At 39.2% G+C, this 15,413-nt stretch overlaps 1 protein-coding gene across 1 annotated transcript; it reads right to left on the bottom strand.

The window, feature by feature from the left end:
* Positions 1–835: 835 nt before the first annotated feature.
* LOC139458210 (protein turtle homolog B-like) lies at positions 836–9,965 on the bottom strand. The gene is made up of 13 exons (XM_071239555.1): positions 9,908–9,965; positions 9,406–9,747; positions 6,671–6,952; positions 4,990–5,247; positions 3,685–3,963; positions 3,130–3,426; positions 2,654–2,950; positions 2,016–2,171; positions 1,722–1,740; positions 1,505–1,557; positions 1,308–1,397; positions 1,063–1,173; positions 836–858 (listed from the first exon to the last, which is right to left on the bottom strand). The coding sequence occupies exons 1-13, from the start codon at positions 9,948–9,950 to the stop codon at positions 836–838; spliced, it is 2,250 nt and encodes a 749-aa protein (XP_071095656.1). The 5' UTR covers positions 9,951–9,965.
* Between the last annotated feature and the right edge of the window lie 5,448 nt (positions 9,966–15,413).

Genomic DNA, 15,413 nt, shown 5'->3' with positions numbered 1-15,413 from the left:
AATACAAACAAGTTTTTACATACACAATCACACACACACACACACACGCGCACACACTCCTCAATTGAAACATATCTGTGAACAAACATTTATCATAATATTGCAGTCCTGGCATCTTGTTAAGCATGTTAAGTGATGACAATACATTACTTTATACGATATGTTTGTTTACCAAAACTGACTGATCAGATTTTCTTCGCACCAAATAATTGAAACAGGTTACAGTCCCAGAAATCGTAAGCTGATAACATTATTTCAACTGCGATGTTTCCATTATGTTTATGTGATCATCAAAGCATTTTGTTTATTTATTGTGAACATATATTTATTTGCTGTGTGAAATATTCAGTTACAAGTATAAAGGCGATACATAAATAGACATGAGCACAACCAACATTTGTCTGATCTCCTTTAACTTAGTACAGTTTCTGTAAGTGTGCTTTTATCAGCAAACATAAAATAATGTTATGAAAAATTGAAGTAAGTAATAAACATATTTTGTTGTTGGATTGTTGTTTAACGCCTCACTCACCAATTTCAAGATATATAACGGCGGTCTGTTAATAATCGAGTCTTGACCAGACAATCGAGAGATTGACATAATGAACATCGATCTACGCATGACATGCCTCATGCCTGACCAAACGATCCCGTTAGCCGCCTCTTACCACAAGCAACGTCGCCTTTTACAGCGATCATGGATTGCTGAAGACCTATTCTAACCCGGTTCTTCACGGGTCTAACGATGTTTTGACTCAAAGGAAAGGATTCTAATATGCTGCCCATGTTCTTTGGCCTGTTACTTGATCTGATATGATGATGTCTACCTTCCTCGTTACTTATTGCCGTGGTCAGGACCTGAAAAGTATAGAACTACATGTGATTAAACATAGGATATGACAAAGTACGTATCACTCACAGTAGCATGGAAAACTAAACCTATTACAATTAGGATAGAAAAGAAGGCATATGCCTCTATTTAATGCTTCTGTACATGCACACAGTTGGCCCATGGCAATGACATACAGTTTTATTCAGCAGGGTGTTTCATGTTTTGGTTACCTTGAGAATGTGCCCCAGCGTTCTGGTATGGTGATACTCTGACCGACTCGTAGGTCACAGGGGGAGTATCTACCGTGCCCTCATAGGTACTTGTATCTGCTGCAGCATCCGCTGAAGATGTAATTCATTAAGTATTTAACAAGGAAGCCACATCATAACTCTTCTTAATAGCACTTCAATATTACCTTCACTGGAATACTGAAATTTAAATCAGTACTGAGCAAAATGACAAAACCTTTATCTACCTTTTGTATTTTCATAAATCTTCAACTGTGAGTATTGTTGTTTTTCTGATTCCTCCAAACTTGAATACTGGGCTGGACCATTTATCTGATCTGAAACAAAACAATGTGGACATATTGTAATGATTTCAGTGCTAAACAGTTCCATATATATATCAGTAAATTCGGTGAAAGGGTAACAACCAATAGCCAGTACGTACCTAATGATGAATACCCTCGGTTGTCCATTTCTACAGTTTCAGGATTCCTGGTGCTGCAACATTAACAAGGTCGGTTTCTAAAAAAACATAATGAAATGGAGCGATAAACTTTAGTCTGCAATATACGTGTTTAGTTGTCTTGTTATGCCTCTTTACCTTATTTACTATTTTCACATGTTCCGTACGTTGTTATATTTAACTTTGACATTCATAATACCTTTTTCCTGATGCAGTTTCTGGAAAACAAAAATAGCCACATGGTACATAATGTAAAACACTCATTACACATGGCAACAAAACTAGTCATTCATAAATGAAACCTACATCGACAAGGATCAAGTCACCTGTAAATGACTCCATATATATAGTAATAACTACATACATTTTATGAGACAAATGTGTCTTTTATATCAATATTAATGTCGAATACATGCACATTTCAAACCCATTCATCAAATTATGGAATTATTCCTATTGACAATCATTTTACAACGGAAATGTAACTGTATACCTTTCGGAATATGTCCGAACTTGTATCCCTTTCTGTACAGTACCATCAGAACAATTCCCCCGATGAGCAACGTAAGTAGAATGCCCCCTACTGTGGTTCCTGCTGTAACCCTGGTACACGAACATGGAGTTTCGAGTTTATGCTGATTTGGTGGATCTGCAACATAAGCAAAAGATCATAACAGACGAGTGCTAATCGTAAGTCAGTGTTAAGGGTCGGGTGAAAGGATATTCGTGTCCAGTGTCCTACTGTTAAACTAATTGGTGATTGGTGGCTGATGACACAGACTACATAGGTTCGAATCTGAACATATGTGTAAATGTGATGGCTGGTATCATTGATACTGACACTGCTAAACGATATGTAGATCACAACTCATTGGCTCGAACACAGATACACATTTTCATGCCGAATGAACAGAACCCTTGGAAACTTCATATAAGGAACATAACTTCAAGTACTTCAAAATAAGAAATAAAAAAAGATGAGTTATATTTGATAACATAAACGAGGAAAAAATGAAACTTCCAAATACAACATATACTGATCGATTAAGTTGTTTATGGTGATGAGTTGTGAATTACATTTAACTGATAATCAGATTAATTTAATTGTGATTCTACTTGAGTGACACATACCTCCAGCAGTCCTGGTTTCTACGAATACATATCTGTTAGAATCCACATAGTCATTTCTAGCATGTAGTCGGAATATGTGAATATCTCCTTGTGTCAGCCCAGTCACTTCCACCACCATCATCTTGCCGGTGTCTGCATAGGTCTTGTAGACAGTCCAAAGTCTTGAAGCAAACTGACGATACTCAAGCAGAAACGTCTGAGGGTTTCCACCATTGAATCCAGGCAGCCACGATAACCATACCGACGACTTTGTTTCATGACCCAGATCTCTAAACTGTGTAGGCATCTGTGGTGACCCTTCCAGAAAGAAAGGGAATGCTGTCTTTGCTTTCTCACATACTTTTGAAATGTAAAGCTCTTCATTTGTACAATGATGCATGATGCAATGATTACAGAACAGTCAGAGAAAGGCATTGAAACATATGAACAGATGCATCCTGAAATAGTGAATGATAAATCAGAATGTCAAAGCTCACCTTCAGACACTATGCTGACTGTGTAGGCCACTGAACCGCCAACACCATTGTCCACTGTCAGATTGTAGTCCCCAAAGTCCTGCTGTTGGAGGTTAGTAAGGTGGAGTCTGGCAGTGACTGAGATGTCTGAGACAGGGCTGGAGGAACCAGTGAGGTCCTGGCTGGTGCTGGTGGTTCTACTCCAGTTGAATGTAGGAAGGGGGTAGGCCAGGACTGACACATACACATTCACGTTACCACCCAGTCTAGAGGCGTATTTGAGTTGCTGGGCAACTGTCCCATCTAGTCTTGGATAACCTGGTTCAATGTAAACAACATATGCAATGGCTCTGGAACAAATAATATCGGTTTAGTGTAGAGTATGATGAAGACCAAATTATTCATCGGGAGCCTTCTTTTCAACTTTGCAGTATCAACATAGGGAACATGATAAAACAAATACACAAACATACCGTATGCTTGCCCTGTACTCAGCAGTGCTATTTTCATAGTAAAAAAACATCAATGGGAATCATCACAACACTACCTTCTCTATAGAATATCCAAACCAATTACATTTGACCAGCAACTCCACCCTTTGGCTGCCAGGTGCCCCGATGTTGTTAGTGGCAGTACAGGAGTAGGTCCCTCTTTGTCTACAGTCTGCTGACTCCAGTCTATATTCTGCTGTCAGGGAGTTATCTGCCCTTGTCAACTCCTCAGTTCCATTCAGTAACCTGATGACTGATCCTGGATTACTATCAATCTGGCATCGTAACGTCACCGGATCAAACTCGTTAACTGTCAGTGTACCGCTGAGTGAGTTGGCGCTGAACATGATTACAGTCGCTGGGTCTGAAAATATTGATGACTCGTTGTATCTTTGTCACGGAAGGTATTGGCTGTACATTGGATTGAACTTCCCATGGGATTAGTACGAAGAGTAAACCATAGCTATATTGTTACATTCAGCGCATGCGTTAACATTTTTAAAGAGGGTGCTTACGAATATTAATGTTTTTACACAATCTTAACCTGTCACCAGTGTAGACTATATACTTACACTGAACATCGACACTGACTGTAACACTGTCACCAGTGTAGACTATAAACCTATACTGAACATCAACACTGACTGTAACACTGTCACCAGTGTAGACTATATACTTACACTGAACATCAACACTGACCGTAACACTGTCACCAGTGTAGATTATAAACTTACACTGAACATCAACACTGACTGTAACAGTGTCACCAGTGTAGACTATACACTTACATTGAACATAAACACTGACTGTAACACTGTCACCAGTGTAGACTATATACTTACACTGAACATAAACACTGACTGTAACACTGTCACCAGTGTAGACTATATATTTATACTGAACATCAACACTGACTGTAACACTGTCATTAGTGTAGACTATATACTTACACTGAACATCAACACTGACTGTAACACTGTCACCAGTGTAAACTGTATACTTACACTGAACATCAACACTGACTGTAACACTGTCGACAGTGTAGACTATATACTTACACTGAACATAAACACTGACTGTAACATCGCCACCAGTGTAGACTATATATATACTTACACTGAACATCAACACTGACTGTAACAGTGTCACCAGTGTAGACTATATATATACTTACACGGAACATCAACACTCTCTGTAACCCTGTCACCAGTGTGGACTATATACTTACACTGAACACCGACACTGACTGTAACACTGTCACCAGTGTAGACTAAATACTTACCCTGAACATCAACATTAACTGTAACACTGTTACCAGTGTAGACTATTTACTTACACTGAACATCAACACTGACTGTAACAGTGTCATCAGTGTAGACTATTTACTTACACTGAACATCAACACTAACTGTAACAATGTCACTACTCCCGTGGGTATTAGATGGCAGACATCTGTAGGAGCCTGTCTTAGATCTGTCAGCTTGTCCTTGGAGCACGGCTCCACTGCTGAAGGCTGTTCCATTGTGTAACCATCTGTAGGTACATCCGGGTCTACAGAGGGCGGAGCACGTGATTGACGGAAGAGCCTGGTGTTCTGTCACAGTGTAGGAGGAGGTGGAGGGGGTCAAGGAGATCTGGTAGGGCCCGTCTGGAATACATGGCACTGTGACACTGATACCGTGATACAAGATATAATTATACCTCTAATGACACAACAATGATGAGTTGATGATATTCAGAAAAGCACTTTTAAACTATATGACATCACAGCGTGTATTTAATAGGAGCATTACATGATTGTCTAAACATTCCACGGTTTTGTGTGGCGATCAAAATATTATTGTTCAGCATGTTATATGCACACTTTATATATAATTTGTTCATAGTTATTACGTTTTGTGTCTGTTCACAGTGACAGCCTGTGAGACAAAAAGAAACAATATTGGGAAACTTGACTGCGGTATGCTGGTGTCTATTGTTACAAAAAAGCTCATTATCCTTTGAAACACACGTGGCCAAGTTCCCTTGGAGTCTGTGAATCTATACTTCTAGAACAACTGAAATTCGGGTAGCATTAATTTGTGAACACGAGTATACGTTGCTTTGATAGACTTTCGTTTTCTGCTGTAAACTTCACCAATCCAAAGTAAGCTTGATACATTAAGAATGCCATAGAATCGACATAGGAAATCCATGAGGTTTGTTTTGTGTTTATGAGGAAGGTGTAGCTTTGTAGTCCCACGCCATATGGCATATTAATTACCAATTGAACATAATTATATATACAGAATATAAACAGTTTCTTTCTGGTGTAAGTTCTCCGTCTGGTAGCTGAGAAAACATTGTGTAATGTTGTAATGTGCTACTGACGCCTCCATTCCAAATGATCAGCTGGTGACTACAAATAGTCCGGACATGGTGTTGTAACACAATGTGCAATACAGCTATTTGTGATATCTTCAAAGGCTATATAATTAATATGTATTACTTAACATTGACAAAAATGTAACTTTATAAACATCTTCATAATAGCCTAACTTAAGGTACGACACATCAGTAAGGGTATAAACAAAGCTAGTGAAATAAGTCATCACATTCAACTAGGTATTTCAATAATTCAGCGAGTGTTGTCATGAAAGTGTTTTGTGTGGATGCTTGTCTGATGTTTCTTGAAAATCGCAAGGCTCTATCTGGAGTAGATTACCAGTAGATAATAAGAGATAAGAGTAAAAGTAGACGTAGCGTACAGTTGTACAGTGCAACTGACTCCCTATATAAAGGACCAGCTGATGACCAAGAATAGACCCATAATGGTTTTTAACGGTTGGTCAGAAACAAATTAATTTACTAGATCCCTTAACTACCAATGGCATGCGGGCGGCCAGACAATGTATCGATAGCTAATGTCACTGACACACCCTTCCTGTTTCTTCGAAAAAGTAGTTCTAAATTTAGTTCTTTGTATTTTATCAGTGTATGTTTGGAAACTATTCATATTGACAATTGATGATAAAACCTTAAATGAATCAGTAGTGTGAGACATTCATAAGTAACGTGTTTACAGTACTCACACTGAGGCTCCATGTTGTAGCCCTGGCTCCACTCTGACTCCAGACCCTGACTTTCTCTGGCTCTACATCTGTAGCTGTGACTGTCCCGGGAACTCACTGTGAAGGTGTAGGGGGAACCAGGGGAGGTAACTGTGATGCCAGTGTTGTCACGCTGCCAGGTGTAGGTCAAGGTCAGGCCATGGTCAGCCGGGACAGTAGTAGAGGTGGAGCTGCAGGTCAAGGTCACTTGCTGGTTGTAGACAGGAGATAATGACACAGGACGGCTAGGAGTGGTGGGCTTGCCTTTCAAAAGATATCATGTATAAATCAGGGGCATATGATATGCAGAGATATAGAGATATATAAAGCTTGAGCGGTTTGGTGAATGCTTAAGTGTGGCTTTGCCATGTTACCAACATTAACACCAGCTTTAGAATGGATAACCATCTTCATATTGACAAAATGTGATGAATCGTATGAACTCTTGTCATCCACTCTTAAAAATAAGCATTCGTGAGAAGGTTGCGTTTTCTACATACTTTGCCATGTCATGATTCTAACAATACTAATGTGACGTCAACGACGATGGCTCAACATGCTCAACATTGATGTTGACCAACGTTATGACTTACTCATATGGTTATATACTTTGAACAGAAAACGAGACTTTGATACGAATTTGTATTGTTTGACGAGATTACAATTCCTTGACTTCGTCAATCATGATGAATCCAACAGATAAGATACAATACCGATCTTTTCTGTTGTGTGCGAATTCGGAAGCTATCTATTGTGACCATTCATGCACACAAATGTTTATGCAGCGTTTTGGAACGTCTAAAGCGGTGGCGACGTGAACTGAAATATGATGGACAGGTCCTTCCTACACGTACATTGTTGAATGGAATTACTCATGTACACTCGATAAGTCGAGGGACGTGGCTCGTTCGCTACGTGTTACACTCGTAATTCCGTTCATTGAATAACACTTATTATCATACCTCTGATTGGTACATGTGGACTTGATAAAATACTGCGTATCCTGCCTTGGAGGGGAATACATTTCGCAGCGGGGGAGTAAATCTTTTATACCCCACCACGAGCAAGTCAGGCTGCACGTGGATTTCTGAGTGGCAGAATAATTCCCATCTACCCCTTTTCTAAGCAAAACGCTGCATGCTTTTTCCGAGTCAACGAAAGTCACGTGACGTTGCGCAAGCTAACCTCAGCTTAAACGAACATGCGTTACAAATAAGGTTCGAGCAAAAGATGCTGGCGAACGTCATTATATGTAATGGATGTCTAGTAACGCGTGCGTAATCGACTTTGCTTTATGCCGAGATTTATTTTGGATATGACCAGGGTTTTGTCGCTTTATTTACATGACTCAAAATACAGGATTAACAAAGTACTGTGTAATCAGATGGAAAATACAGCCTTAAAGATACAATAGATCAAGAAGTAAGAAAACAAAAATCCAATAAAAATATGCACGGAAATGTCAAGCAGCACATTTGTCATACATGTAAACCTTATCCGAATATTCGTACTACTCGCACTTGTATTTTCTGTGATTTGAACACTGTTGACAGTAGATTCTTTAAGCCCGTGATTAGAATTAATGCATGAGCTCAACATTTGCCTTGCAGAAAGTAGGTCAGTAAACTGTCAATTGGTTACAGATAGTTAACAGTTGGAACAATGGAGTGACGTCATAGGTGTATTTTAAATGGGCTCCAAACCACCGTAGCGACTACATGCACCAGACAACTTTCCCGAAATAAAACAAATACCAAGTACAAACACACTTTACTTTACGACCATGAACTCCCACCAATATAAGCAATTATCAACATAGCAATTCTATAACATTCGAACAGATACCAACCGTTCATATAAAAAATATTCATTTTGTAATGGATATAATACTGGTGGATGATATAACTACGATAATTGAATAACTTTTCAAATAATATTTTGAATTAATTTAAAGAAATGTGAAGTGAATTGATTTCTAATTTCACACTGAAGACATTAACATAAACAAATGACAACTGTACGATTCACTATAATTAATCATAAGTTGATATTGTCAGTGTACATGGTGTCTCTAACAATATAGATACGAGGGTGTGATGATGTGATGACAATGTTGCAAAGGAACACACATGTATTCTTTAGTTTCATAAGGATACACATGCATATACATTATTCAGGTACTATGATATTTGCTTGCTCTGAATATACACGAGTTTTCAAAATCAATCAGCAAAATAGATTCAATATTACCACTCATGATATCACAACATACATTTTCCTTGAGAACGCGGCTATGCACTAAATGCATAGGTAACCAAGTGACTGCTGGCGTTCGGCTCAGTACTCTCAAGAATGTTGTTTGTTTATTTACCTGTCCGTTTGCTGTTTACCCCTGTCATCAATATATAAACAGTCTGTAATTAATTGAGTCAGAATGCACTTCTCTGTCAGAATTGTGTCATCCAGGGTTCTCATTTGCTGATATGAATTGAACAGTGTAGAACAAAAGCACCAGTGGAGGATATACTGTTACCCCGGTGTGACAGCTCCCTTATAACTGAGAGTTATATACCTAATTCATAAACACGGACGATTATGTTTACATTCTCATTTAAGACACAAGTATTTTTTTTTTAATATGTATATGGAATATAAAGAGGACTAAGCTATGTGTACGAAACGTCAACAAATCAAACTACATGTAAATAGCCACTCACCCAGGACAACAAGTTTCTGTCCACAGTTCTGTATCACATTAGCAGTCCCTCCAGCCCCACACGTGTATGTCCCTGCATCAGATGTCTGGATGTTGCTCAGGGTGAAGGTGACATTCCTGGCTGCTATGTTCCCCTGGTACACCAGTCTGTCTCTGAAGTTGGCAGTGGCGAGGAATATCCCAGTACTTGTCACTATGAACACAGTTGCACCACCAGCAGGACTGACAGCATAGAAACTATTCCCTGCCCCCAGACCTCCCTGTGGAACCTCCCAGCTGAACCTGGCTGTGTCAGACACTGCAGACAACACTGGACTGGCGCTGGGGACACCTGACACAACACCTGCAGGAAGAAGATATTTGGATATGCAGCATGAAGTATGATGTATCAGCGTGCAATAGGCCAAGTAGAATATAATCTATTCATCTCAAGTATGTAGGGTAATATAAGTATAGTGTAAGATACACAGTCATTACACATGTGGGTGATATGAAAGAATTACCTGCAATCACATATAATACAGCAGCAGTAGTTATCTTCATCATGCTTGTTGTCTGGTACCTTGGTGAGACCTGAAATATAGGTTCATCATGTTTCAGTAATTTGGATACTGATTTGATGTATTTGGTATCTATGAGATATGCGTATGAGAAAAGGATCACGTTACTGTCTTACCAGCTGTCTATTTTTGTCTATGATGATATTGAGTATGATAATTTAGAACCTTTATTCTTGGTGTCAGCTTTTCAGTATACATTGAGAAATGTCAGAGAGCGTGACTGCATGATTGTTCACGAATATCCTCGCTACGGCCCATCCTCATGAACAAACGAAGAAATGCACATCTAAACTATCGTGGTATCGACTCGATCCGTGCCCAGGCTGACATTGACCGTCTTCAGCAAACTATCAATTTACCTTTGTGTCTGTTTGACGCATCTTTATTCACCTTTCAATGATCGGCCAGTTGATCAACGATGACTTACACATGTAACCGCCACAGGTTCATTAACAACTTTGGAAATCTCTCCCGTCACGTTTATCGTGTCGGCCATTTGGACGTCTTGTACTTGATGTAAATGTATTACGACGCGCTGCCATTGTGACTGACTTACTGATGTAGTTCTTTACAGACCTTTCTCACCTAATGAGGATATGATTTGAACACATGTGCTGCGTAAGATGTTTCTGAAGAGCAAGTTGTGCATCCATACACATCCAACTATTTTACAACGCGATATAGCTGGTTGTTGTATGGCTGTCAGTTTAAACATGAAGTCACACGTACTAAATAAAATTGTGTTTAGATCTTGGCCTACATCCTTTGAGGTAAGAAATTGTGATAAAAAAAATATAAGAATTGACATTCACTCCGACGTTCATACAGTTTGGCCCTCACTCTATGAAGGTTCATACTTTAATGAACTCACACAAAGTGAAGGTCAATTCTTAAGTAAATACGCATTTCACACTGAACGCTGATGGATGATTTAGATGAATATATGCGTATTAACTTCATAAACTTCAATAGGATAGAATAATGTGTGATCATAGCGTACTAACTGTACTAAAACAAACATTAATTAAAAGTGTGATATACGCTCACATGAAATTTGTTTTATATCACATACATTTCTTGATTTCGAAACCACGATCAATGGATCCTGGTATGCCTAAGAAAGGCCGCCCCATGACTGACAGAAAGACAATCATCCTGATGATATGAACATACATACTGGTACAAGGCATCAGTTAGGGGATAGGTTTGAATATCATCTCTCTGCTTTTCCAACGTCAAAGGAAACAAAAGTATTATTTCTCGCCTTCAAAAATATTTACATTGGGACCTATACATGCTATAAACATCAACAACCGAAAAATGCCCCCCCCCCCCCCCCCCCCCCCCCTTTTACGGACAAAGGGACACAACTCTGCATAGCCTTTAGATGACACATACAATCCCATTTATGTCAGTGTGTGTTCAGTTTCTAGATTGAACCTGTAAAGATATGTGTTTTAATTAACCCTTCACGTACAGATAATTGACACACAGGTAAAATGTATAAACAAATACAGGCCAGGTCAAAGTACACGAGTATGTAGAGCTATTGTGGGTTACTCGCTATGTCATGTATGTTCGACATGATGATACAAATATACATAAACAAATAAGATGGCATGTGACAAGGTTAGAAATATAAACTTTGCACATACCTGCTGAGACTTCAGTTTGTCAGACACAATTCGTTGTTACAGTCGTCGTGTGTGACCGGGTAGCTCAACACGGAAGTAATATACAAGGTCATGGTTACATGCTTATCAGTCGCTCCAAACTAGTTCAGTAGTATCTAAATATGGCGGAGTCAATCTCTGTCATATGAATGCAGGTTTATTTAGAGATTTAGAGTGAGTGAGGAACAGTTTGTTTAACGCCGTGTTAGACACAGTTTTTGTATTACATCATGGCATGTCAACTTTGATGTTTATTTCTTCGGTGAATCCCACGTGCTGACAAACCAAGAAACATAAACATGAATATCGATTCGGACCCACGATCGTTGTGTTCTGTCACGCCTGTGTACGCCTCTATATACAGTGACTGGTGACCTGCGCCCTCATCTGTCGAGATATTCAGTGGCGATGTATGATACATGTGTATGATATGCCGTCGTTTAGTAATACAAACACAGTTCCGATTGAGTACAGCTCGGTTATTGCGTCAATATAGAAGTTCAGTATACTTCTATTTAATCACAGAAAAAATAGAAAAGTTTATGAAAATAGAAATAACCTTTAATGATTAGTAACGAAAACGGTTCGAGACTCGTAACATGCTCTGTCAAAGCAACATACAACATGGGAATCATATATATTTTATTAATAACTAATGAAATAGATTATTGTCTATTTTCTTGTGTTGTTAAATATTTTGGGTCTAAACTAAATCGATAGGTACCGACACGTGTTCAAGCATATGACGGCATTATATTCGCATTAATGTGTTCAGTGGCAGCAACGAACAAGTTTGTTGATTTTTTAAACAACCTTCGACACTGATTAGTTGTGCCATTTTGCAGCTTTAACAGAATGAAACGTTTAGCCACTGTTTATTATTAACAGGAAAGTTTTACTGATGCAGTGTTTAGTCCGTTATCCATGTTAAACAAATCTGCATAATGATGGTTCACTCTTGTTCTATTTGGGATATGTCTTTCTGATCCCACCAGTGCATCATTGCTATTTGAAGTATTATCATTATCTCTGTTATCCTTCGTTGTATATGTCGCCGCGAATAGCTGCAAAATTGCTGATGCGGCGTTAAGCAATATTCACTCACTCATTTGGTTGTATATGGATTAAACATTGCCAGTGCAACAATGAAATGTAATTCAGTTGCAAACTCCTACCCTTGCATGAAAACACAGTTCTGGCCTAATCATTTACAAGCGATTGGGGGCAGTGGGGTAGCCTAGTGGTTAAAGCGTTGGCTCGTCGCGGAAGACTCGGTTCGATTCCCCGCATTGGTACAATGTGTGATGCCCATTTCCCTGTGTCCCCCGCCGTGATATTGCTGGAATATTGCTAAAAGCGTAAAACCATGCTCACTCACTACAAGCTATTGAATGTAGCCACAAAACCACAGTAAGGCAAATCCACGTGTTATTCATTTAATATTGGTAGCATATCACAAAACATTATTTACACGTGAAAATGAGTTGAACACATCCCGGGCCATGAAACAGAGGTGTGAACATGAACATGGAAGGAGTATGCCTGCAAATACATTCTACCCTTGGATTCATGGGCTAATCGCTGCAATGATTATCATCAATCATATTTTTACTAGCTCACACCAAATTACTTTGGCATTGTGGCACATGTCAATTAATGATATATTTCAATTTCAGACAGTATTTTAATTTCACACGTAACGTTCTATTACATTATTATTAATCAAATAAGTAAATGCAGCAAAGGGGGTTCACAGTCAGGCTGGTTAGGCTCATCATCAGCTCAGGACCCTTGCCCCCTCTACATGCAGCCCAGACAGCTCGGAAAAGCTGCCCATTCGAACTCACCCAGAACAGTTCGGAGAATGTGAAGACTCCCCAACACTGCAGCCTTCTGCATTACCATTATGGTCAGAAGGGCTGTATTCCTGGCAGCAACCCCGGGTAGTCTCCTAATGTCAGTCAACAGATCATGAGGTACCAAACCTAAGGCACCGAGAACAATGGGGAGTCGGACAACTTGGTACTTGGGATGCAAGTGTGACATTTCGAAAGCGAGGTTCGCATACTTGTCATGTTTTTCCTGAATCTTGTCAGTCACATTAGTGTCAAAAGGGACAGAAAATGCATCGATATATATGATTTCATTGGATTTATCCAAAGGGACAAGATCAGGTTATTTGGCCTGGATAGGTCTGAGGCTGTGTAAGGGCCTATTCCAAAGAATTTAATATTGATCATTTTCCATGACGCCCTCTACATATTCTTGGTTGTACCATGGATGAACCTCTGTGTCAAAACCACAAGCATGGCGAATACGAATAAAAGGATCGAGCCACGCCAGCAAGTCGCTTAAGAAACTGTTCCAATATGCCAATCATATGTGCGGCCACTCATCTGAACACATGTGAAACACCGCCAACAGCAAGGAACTCATTGCCATGTAGTCTGACATGTTAATCGTATGTGCGGCCACTCGCCTGAACACACGTGTAGCACCGCCAACAGCAAGGAACTCACTGACATGTAGTCTGACATGCTAATCGTATGTGCAGCCACTCACCTGAACACATGTGTAGCACCGCCAACAGCAAGGAACTCATTGACATGTAGTCTGACATGCTAATCGTATGTGCAGCCACTCACCTGAACACACGTGTAGCACCGCCAACAGCAAGGAACTCATTGCAATGTTGTATGACATGCTAATCGTATGTGCAGCCACTCACCTGAACACACGTGTAGCACCGCCAACAGCATTGACATGTAGTCTGAGAGTAATAAGATGATTCAGTTATAATTCAGGGTTGATAATTAAAAGCAACAAAAGTAATGTAAATAAGTAATTGTAGTAAAGCGACAAAGTAATTCTTAGAATGTAGATGCTGCTGTTCGTAACTAAATTGTATGAAACTATCTGTTGTAGGAAAGGCAAATAATTCTGACAAACTTGCGTTTGTATGTAATATACTCGTTTATTTTTCAGACGCAATACAATGTTAATAGAAACTATAACATGACTGTGTGAGTCGTCCTTACACGTTAATGTGACAGCAGTAGGAAACACACAAGAGTTTTATTATCCAACTGCAAAAAAACTTTCGTGAAAATATGTTTTCTGTATTGAAACCTGTGTGTCACATTTATGTGTCGATATGTACATTGTGTTAACAGTCATACACGGTATCATGTCGACAATAACGTCTACACTGTCAACACCATTGCCCCGGTTACGTTATCAATGATGTATTGAGCGTGAAATCACGTGTTTGGATTGCTATGAACGTGCTAATCTTGAACCTTTTAGATAAACATGACTGTTTCCAGCAAACCATAGTTTGATTATGTTTGCATGTCTCATACCAGATTGATGCAAGTGGTGTTTTACTGCATTCTCAGCAATAGTACTTCTCTGTGACATAAATAGGAATTATTAGTGTCTGACTGTTCAAAGCGGCGTTAAAATCCCTATTTATACGTTGTCGATGTATTCCTCATGGTACGGCTATTGGAGAATTTGTATTGGCAACTCACATTGAAACCTACACGATAGCTTCCTCACAGCTTGGTACCTATTATTTAAATATCCTATGTATCTATGAGTTGGGTATATACAGCAGATACTGTACAATGTACATAAACCCATCGGTGACCCATGTAAAAGTGATATAAGATATACAGTGTATATCCTTCCAGCAGTTTCCAGCAGTATATCAACGGACAAGCTGAATAATCTATGCGTCTGAAGATTGTGACCCAGCATTATAACAAAAACAC

The sequence above is a fragment of the Haliotis cracherodii genome, unplaced genomic scaffold (genome assembly GCF_022045235.1).
Source record: "Haliotis cracherodii isolate W230 unplaced genomic scaffold, xgHalCrac1.p SCAF_12, whole genome shotgun sequence".
NCBI lineage: Eukaryota > Metazoa > Mollusca > Gastropoda > Lepetellida > Haliotidae > Haliotis > Haliotis cracherodii.
The sequence above is the reverse complement of the archived record's forward strand: the minus strand, read 5'-3'. Positions and strand labels throughout refer to the sequence as shown.

Bases quoted from the DNA above. Each gene is read 5' to 3' on its own strand.
- LOC139458210 (XM_071239555.1), bottom strand. From the start codon at position 9,950: ATGATGAAGATAACTACTGCTGCTGTATTATATGTGATTGCAG. The intron at 3,964-4,989 runs GTAAGTAAATAG...CAATATTTTCAG, and splicing joins AGTTAGTGTTGATGTTCAGT to ACCCAGCGACTGTAATCATG. The intron at 1,398-1,504 runs GTACGTACTGGC...GTTTTGTTTCAG, and splicing joins CCGAGGGTATTCATCATTAG to ATCAGATAAATGGTCCAGCC.